The 8,956-nt window shown below is 32.2% G+C and overlaps 2 protein-coding genes across 2 annotated transcripts in view; both read right to left on the bottom strand.

Annotated features, from left to right (window-relative positions):
• LOC102582921 (putative UPF0481 protein At3g02645) overlaps nucleotides 1-145 on the bottom strand; it is a 2,879-nt gene extending 2,734 nt beyond the window's left edge. Inside the window, exon 1 of the mRNA XM_015315020.1 lies at nucleotides 64-145. The gene's annotated coding sequence lies outside the window, so the exon portion shown is untranslated. The remainder of the gene's footprint in view (nucleotides 1-63) is intronic.
• A 1,945-nt stretch (nucleotides 146-2,090) lies between these two features.
• LOC102582582 (UPF0481 protein At3g47200-like) overlaps nucleotides 2,091-8,956 on the bottom strand; it is a 24,401-nt gene continuing 17,535 nt past the window's right edge. Inside the window, exons 3-6 of the mRNA XM_015315012.1 lie at nucleotides 8,130-8,208; nucleotides 7,229-7,584; nucleotides 4,183-4,261; nucleotides 2,091-3,419 (exon numbers count right to left, since the gene is read on the bottom strand). Of these exons, the coding sequence (XP_015170498.1) occupies nucleotides 2,178-3,419; nucleotides 4,183-4,261; nucleotides 7,229-7,584; nucleotides 8,130-8,208 (1,756 nt within the window). The 3' untranslated portion in view covers nucleotides 2,091-2,177. The remainder of the gene's footprint in view (nucleotides 3,420-4,182; nucleotides 4,262-7,228; nucleotides 7,585-8,129; nucleotides 8,209-8,956) is intronic.

Here is an 8,956-nt window from a genome sequence, read left to right as displayed (position 1 = left end):
CATAATATATATAAGTACATACATAAAAGGGTGCATGTGTAAAACATTTAAAATAATAATTACCTTTTTGATTTATCTAATTATAAATTGAAAATGGACTAGTTGGAGTGTACTTGAGTTTCTTCTTAAAATTCTTCTCTGTTCAACTTTTATGAGGGTGAAGAATGAGAGATGGAGAATAAAAATTATATATGAGTATTATATATAGATTTTCTTTTGTGTGATTGCAAGCCTACCTATATTACTAACATGAAATAATGTACATTTTTTGAAAAAAGTATCATGGAATAAATAAAGCTTCAGTATCACAGAATAAATGAATAATACATAAATCATGGAATAAATAAAGCTTGATCAGTATTATAGAACAAATGTATAATACATAAATATGTCTTGTAGTTTGACCTTGACTAACATCTATACCCCTTCTAACTTTGAGTGTACACAGATAAACACTTAAACTTGTACAAAGTTGAACAAACACATGCATAGATTCTCCGTGACATCCTATATGTGTTTTGCCACATAAAACGTGTGTATGTGGCATAAAGTTAGATGTCTATTGAGGCCAACAAAAAGGCATATATGCCTAGAATAAATAAAGCTTCAGTATCATAGAATAAATTATTTTTTCTATCTTATCACATAGGATAGGCCAAGAGTCATCCAAAGTTATAGTAGAAAAGGAGTCATTAATGACAACTTTAATTTGGAGTTCCATATACAATGCTTTATCATCTGATAATAATACAATTTATTCTTCTCCCTGTACTTACAAGCAGCCCAAGATTTTTACATGAGGTCCCTTAAACCCTTTTTGTGGAGGGTATTTTTGCAAGTTTAAGTGCATACTTGTGCAGACTCAAAGTTGGAGGGCATAATTGTCTGCTAAAGTCAAATTAAGAGTCATGTTTATGTATTATGCCAATTAAATATATGTATGAAATAATGGAGGATTTGTTGGGGATATGAAGTATGAATGGGAAATAAGGAAAGTGTCATTTTAAAATAAAACATTAAGTGTAGTGTGATTTTCTTCGTTTGTTGAGTTTGCTAGGGTTTTGTAATTTGCATTGCCGCTATTACACAAATGTTATTCCATTCTATCCTCGGAGGAAGTAACCCAAAACCATGGCAACAGTGGGGGTTATAATTTCTTAAAGACACACAAACAACTTATGGGCTCGAAATAATATTCTACTTCTTCTACAAACTTTTCTACATTCTTCTTTGTGATAGAAATAACTAGAGATAATGACCCCTTGCCCAATTTTATCAAAGATGTTAGCTACTTCATTGTCCTCTCCTAATTGATTGCTTATGATTCCCTTTCGACGAAGCACATTCACATATTTGTCTGAGTCGATAAGATAATCCATGAACACAACAAATCATTGAAATGTTTACGAAGTACATCATATGTCTGTTGCTTATAGGCTATGAGATTTCTCAGAAGGGTATCTGTTACATCATCAACTTCAAAACAAGGAATTTGCCTCCCTCCATTATCAAATTTGATATCAAATAAAGTTGTACTAGTTGAAGCCAGTGGCGGATCTAAGATTTTAAGGTTGTGGATGCTCTGAAAGTGGAGGAGTCAGAAATATAAAAAATGACATGTTAAAAGTAAGATTCAAACTCAGGCTCAACAACACTAAAAGAACCTTAAGCACCCATCCAAGAGCCAATGGGCTAGACAGATCATTCGTTCACTGCGTGCTCTATGTTAATTTTATACAAATATCTCTTAATTTCTCTCTCTCTCTCTCTCTCTCTATATATATATATATTTCGAGACGAGGTTAATGGATGCTAGAGCACCCGAATGACTCTATGTGGGTCCGCCCCTGGTTGAAGCAAATGTTTGATGTATTTTACATCACCTTTCCTCTCAAGATAGGATGCATGGGCCATCATCAATTTCCTTTGTCATATCATGAATCTTGGTGAGCACAAAGAAAGGAAGTTGGTTTTCTAGTAACAACAAATCTCGACGTGCAATGTTTATTATACAATTCGCTATTAGGCGTCATTCCACTACATTATCGAATAAACTCAACTATGAAACATCAGTAAAAGTATTTCTGAAAATTTGCAAACAATATTATTTTTCAAGTTCTCTATAATGAGGAAACACTCACTTAGTCAATAGTTGTGTTACATAGTTACAACAAAGATTACTTCATAACGTCACCAGTAAAAGCCAGAACAGTCTGTATAACAGTGAGTACAAGAAGAGTTATAGCTGCCACAGTTGAAGCTCCTACCCAAGGACTCGAGAAATAGTTGTGCCTTAAACTAGCTTTCATTTGACTCCATGGCTTATCACAATGTTGAATCAATTTGCTGCATTCTTTTATGTAATAAAAGCTTGTGATTTCCACCCCATCTGAAAGTTTCTTGAAAATGCTGGCCACTTGTTTGTCATCCCCTATGTCCTTAAGGATGATTTTCTCTTTGCGAAGAAACTTCACATCTCTGTGTGAGCCAATAAGTTGAGTCATTATATGCGCGTAGTTTGAAAAATAAGGATATACATCTACTTTAGAGGAATGTTGCTCATAAGCTATCAAATTTCTCATGAAGGTTTCCATAGTATCCTCGATTGCAAAACAAGGTATTTTCATTAATCCCTTCTCAAACTTGATATCGAATAATGTTGTTTTATCCTCCTTCTTTTCTTGCACATATCCTACTCTTATGAATCTAACTCCAGCATCGTAAAGCTCTGTTACACTTGGAATATGATAGCAATCCCATAAACCAAGAACTTTGGGAGTTTCTTTTGACTTGGTTAATTGCAAAACGTTGTCACAAAATGTTATCTTGCAACATTCTTTTGGTGTGCTAGCATTTTTGTTCTGTTTATCTTTCATACCATCATGATGATCTGATGGTCGACAAAACATGTGTATTACATGAACTAAATGATTGAATCGTTCTGTATTAAAATTGTGAATCTCTGATGGGGGTATGAATTTCGCCTTTGGGAAAGTATCAAGTAAGGTTTTTCTCACCATATACAAGAAGCTCACTTCTTTATGATGCTTTGTCATGTCATGAAGCATGGTAAGTACAAAGAAAGGGAGTTGATTTTCTAGTAACACCATGTCTCGACATACTTGTTTCTTCATCCATTCCAAGTTGATGATGTTGTCGTTGTCTTCTTCTTCTTCTTGATCTTCTTCTTCTTTTTCCTCGGTTGCATAGTACTCTCGAATAAATTCAACCACAAAACAACCATCAAGCAACAACATTTCTAAAAAATTGTCAACAATATCATTGTCAAGGTTATCATCATAACATTTTAGTGCTTCATCTTTCTTTTTCTCCAATGCACTAATGCAACTTTCAACATCAACCCCTCTTTTCGTTGGAGAAATCGTTGTAGGTACAACAATTTGTACTTCTCCATCGAACTAAGTTCATGATTCCTTTTATGGTAAGGACCAATGGAGATCAACATTGGCGTATAAGCATCTGAATTTGATTTTCGTAATCCCATATTTACTCTGAATATGGTTGCAGATTTGATACATGTATTGTCCAAATACTTAAATTTTTCATCAAAGATTTGATTTGCGGATTTCATTGTTTGTAACACTAATTGATCTTGACCATTTGTTTCCTTAATCTCGATCAAATGATCCACTTTCCTCCCCTTGTCTATCTGTAATTAGTGTAAAAGAATCATACTTTTTCTCTATTATACATTTTGCTTTTTTAAACATACATAATTAGTGGAGTACTAAACAATAACTCGGACAGATCGAGAATAATCAATGTGGAATGTCACTTGTACGCAACTGCTTTTCTCTACTTTTATTAGCTGAGAAGTTTTTAAAAATGAGAAAACTGACTTTCCTTAAGAAGTAGGAAAATCAAGTTACACAACTGACATTCCACCTTGATAGTGTCCTCCCCACCTTCCAACACCTCATCTTAACCTCCACCACTCCACACCCCGTACCCCCATCTTCACCTCTCATAAGTCATAGTATATATATATTTTTTTATTTTCAAGATAATATTTTTTTGCCCACATATCAAATACAAGAAAATAAGTAATAAGCCTCCATATTTTTCGTCGTACCGAACACACCCTTAGCATAAACAACAAATACAAATAAAATATTCAAATTCCTTAACATACACACAAATTGTTATCATAGAAAGAGATACCTCATCTTTTGTAGCTTCTCTTAGAGAAAGTTGATCTATTGGCACAATCTCAGTATGATGAGCCATAACCCTCTTGAGACTGTAATTCCAATAATTTAAAAAAGAGAGAGATCAAAATGGTTAGTAATGAACTCCGCAACAAATTATTAAAATTCCTAAGTTTTTTTTTCTAAGAAAGGCAGAAATTTACCTCTTTTAATTTGGTTGATTATCACTTTAATTCCTTATTAATTTGTTCCTCTTGCTTGTCTTGAAGGATGAATGTTACAACTTTATATATAAAAGAGGAATGATACTACTAATTATTTACTATAATTAATTAATTAGCACACATTTCAAAAGTATTACTAGTAATTTATTATTATAGTAAAAGTAAAATCAAAAGTAATCAAGAAAAAGAGAGCTAAGCGAGGCTACAATATTCATAATTCATGTGTATGAGTCAGTGACTGTCACTTTTGAGCAATTGCTCTTAATTAAGATACAATTTTAAACATATAAAATATTATTATAGAAAAAAAACATAGATAATAATTTATAATAATACATAAAAAGGGAAACGTGCGTTGTGAAACTTGTGCTATGCATGTGCACAACATACAAAAGAATTTGTTTGGGGCACTATTTCTTTTTTAATATATAGTTTTTGGGTGCCTTGGTCCTGAAGTAATTGCATGTGCATGTGACATAAAAAATCTTAAATAAATTTAATTTTCTACCTTAACTTTGAATTATTGTTTTTAGAAATAATTAGCTCAACTATTATTACGAGTCTCAATTCGGTTAAAAAATTTGATTATTAGACGGAATATATTAATTCAAGCTGGACATATTATTGGAGGGATAATTTCTCATATGATACTCATTCAATCAATAGTTATAATTTTAGAAAGTCATTTTTTATTTATTTTAATTTTTTCAACAAAGAAAGTAATTTTACAAGATATTAATTATGGACCTTTTTGGATTGATTTAGGTTTTTTTTTTTCTGGCCTTATTGCTCTTGGAAGTGTCCATAGAGTTAATTTTATTTACACATTGTGGACATGTTGCTCAGATTGCAAACACAACTGCAGCCAATGTAACATATGACTTTCGTGTCACTATAACAAAAAAGACTTTTACTGCATAAATAAAGCGTGCGAAAGTCTTTACTTAATTGTCATTAGATCCAATATCGTTATAGACTTTAGTAACATTTACAAAGAGTGCTAAAGTGTAATTGTCGCTAGTAATTGCCTCTAATTAAAATAATATATTTAGCAAAAATGAAGCTATTATCAATAATTAATTGTCGCTAAAGATCATCATGCAATATAGAAGTCAAGTGGACAATAGCCTAAGTATGTGTTGAAGCAACCATTTCTTGAATTAATGACAAATTAAACATCATATCATATATTATTATAAGTAGGAAGCTCCTAACCCCAAAGTTGATTTACCGTTTTAACCCTACAATATTACTTAATTATTAATTTATTAAAAATATTAGTTAAATATTAATTTATTAAAAATTAAATTTGCTGTCAGCCCTAATTTAATTCTTCAGAAACGTATAGCTCCTGTTCAACGTCCCTCGCGATCACTGTAACAGTCGTATAGTTACTGCTCAACCTTCCCTTCTGCAACACTCAAGTTCCATTACTTAAATTATCCGTTCTTCCAAAACCTTTTTAGATACTTCACTCATCTGTATAAATGTCTCCAACAACATGTTATTGTCCATTAATTTGTTTCTCTTTTCTGTGCTTGAATCAAATACATCATTATCAGGTAAAAAATTTTTCCTGCTCTGTTTTTGTTGCATAATAGTTACGGTCAACTGTTAACAGAATTGTGATCATGAACGAAGGAGAGGACAATCAAAGAGTCGAGTGCACATTCTGATTGTAAGGATGATAACCCTTAGACTGGTCCAGTTCATGTATTCTTTTCCATCACCATGCTGAGCCATCCCAAGCTCGCACATCATCAATAGTTTCGTGGGCAATGATGCTGCAAATTCTTCTCTGTTGTGTCATTATCTGTGCACTGTTGTTGTTTTGTCGTTTAAGTGAAAGTATGCATAGTGCTCAACTAGAAAGTTTTATCTAGGATGATATGAACAACCTGTGATGGAAAACATATATTGGAGTTTATGCAGTTTTCAGTTCCTTTTTATCTTCTCGACTGTCTTTTTTTTTTTTTACTTTTAATCATAACTTCTGTTAAATGTTGTTTTGTGGTTTTTAAACACTGCAAGTGTTTTACTTTGCTATAGGGGCCAATAGGTGAGGGAGCTTTCTTAAGGTTAATCTACTTTCCTGACCTTGACGCTTTGGTTCTGCTCTGTTTTGATGCTAATCAAAAATATATTTACACCATTAGTTTCCTCGCACATTGCGATCAATTTTACTTGATAGCTTTTAGATGGTCTTATATGAACGCTTTGCTTTTCATATCCTATTCTTATGAATCTAACTCCAGCATCGTAAAGCTCTGTTACACTTGGAATATGATAGCAATCCCATAAACCAAGAACTTTGGGAGTTTCTTTTGACTTGGTTAATTGCAAAACGTTGTCACAAAATGTTATCTTGCAACATTCTTTTGGTGTGCTAGCATTTTTGTTTTGTTTATCTTTCATACCATCATGATGATCTGATGGTCGACAAAACACGTGTATTACATGAACTAAATGATTGAATCGTTCTGTATTAAAATTGTGAATTTCTGATGGGGGTATGAATTTCGCCTTTGGGAAAGTATCAAGTAAGGTTTTTCTCACCATATACAAGAAGCTCACTTCTTTATGATGCTTTGTCATGTCATGAAGAATGGTAAGTACAAAGAAATGGAGTTGATTTTCTAGTAACACCATGTCTCGACACACTTGTTTCTTCATCCATTCCAAGTTGATGATGTTGTCATTGTCTTCTTCTTCTTTTTCCTCGGTTGCAGAGTACTCTCGAGTAAATTCAACCACAAAACAACCATCGAGCAACAATATTTCTAAAAAATTGTCAACAATATCATTGTCAAGGTTATCATCATAACATTTTAGTGCTTCATCTTTCTTTTTCTCCAATGCACTAATGCAACTTTCAACATCAACCCCTCTTTTCGTTGGAGAAATCGTTGTAGGTACAACAATTTGTACTTCTCCATCGAACTAAGTTCATGATTCCTTTTATGGTAAGGACCAATGGAAATCAATATTGGTGTATAAGCATCTGGATTTGATTTTCGTAATTCCATATTTACTCTAAATATGGTCGCGGATTTGATACATGTATTGTCCAAATACTTAAATTTTTCATCAAAGGTTTGATTTGCGGATTTCATAGTTTGTAACACTAATTGATCTTGACCATTTGTTTCCTTAATCTCGATCAAATGATCCACTTTCCTCCCTTTGTCTATCTGTAATTAGTGTAAAAGAATCATAATTTCTCTATTATACATTTTGCATTTTAAACGTACATAATTAGTGGAGTACTAAATAATAACTCAAACAGAATAATCAATGTGGAATGTCACTTGTACACAATTTTCTTTTTCTACTTTTATTAGTTGGGAAGTCCTTAAAAATGAGGAAACTAACTTTCCTTAGGAATTAAGTAGGAAAATCAAGTTACACAACTGACATTCCACCCCCACCTTCCGACACCTCATCTTCACCTCCACCACTCCACACCTCCTTCCCCCATCTTCACCTCTCATAAGTCATAGTATATATATACACCCCCTATCACACCTCCTTCCCCCATCTTCACCTCTCATAAGTCATAGTATATATATACACATATTTTCAAGATAATATTTTTTTGCCCGCATATCAAATACAAGAAAATAAATAATAAGCCTACATATTTTCCGTCGTACCGAACACACCCTAAGCAACAAATACAAATAAAACATTCAAGTTCCTTAACATACACACAAATTGTTACTATAGAAAGAGATACCACATCTTTTGTAGCTTCTCTTAGACAAAGTTGATCTATTGGCACAATCTCAGTATGGTGAGCCATAACCTTCTCGAGACTGTAATTCCAATAATTCAAAAAAAAAAAACAAAGAAGATAAAAATAGGTTAGTAATGAACTCCACAACAAATTATTAAAATTCCTAAGTTTTTTCTTCTAAGTAAGGCAGAAATTTACCTCTTTTAATTTGGCTGATTATCACTTTAATTCCTTATAAATTTATTCCTCTTGCTTGTCTTGAAGGACGAGTGTTACAACTTATATATAAAAGAGGAATGGTACTACTAATTTACTTACTACTCCCTCCGTCCACTATTAATTGTCATACTTTCCATTTTTAGAGTCAAACTTTAAAAATTTTGACTAACATTTTAGGATATATTTAATCATCATATTGATATGTAAAAAATTGCAATGTATAGTGCTTTTCGCATAGTTTCAATATCTAATTTTTTTGTTTCAAAGATCGAATTAATGTAATCTAATATAACTTTGAAAATAAGTCAAATTGACTTTCGAAAAGCGCAACATGACAAATAAAAGTGGACAGAGGGAGTATAATTAATTAGCTCACATTTTCAAAAGTATTAGCAATTTATTACTATTATAGTAAAAGTAAAATTAAAAGTACAAGAAAAAGAGAGCTAAAGCCAGCTACAATATTCATAATTCATGTGTATAAGTCAGTGATTGTCACTTTTGAGATACAATTTTAAGCATAGAAAATATTATCATGGAAAAAAACATTGATTATAACTTATAAGGTTTATAATTGTAACATCCGACAATTTGAAATAGCTAAGAAG

This window comes from Solanum tuberosum, unplaced genomic scaffold, assembly GCF_000226075.1.
Source record: "Solanum tuberosum cultivar DM 1-3 516 R44 unplaced genomic scaffold, SolTub_3.0 scf00330, whole genome shotgun sequence".
Classification (NCBI taxonomy): domain Eukaryota; kingdom Viridiplantae; phylum Streptophyta; class Magnoliopsida; order Solanales; family Solanaceae; genus Solanum; species Solanum tuberosum.
This window is presented reverse-complemented; position numbering and strand designations above follow the sequence as displayed.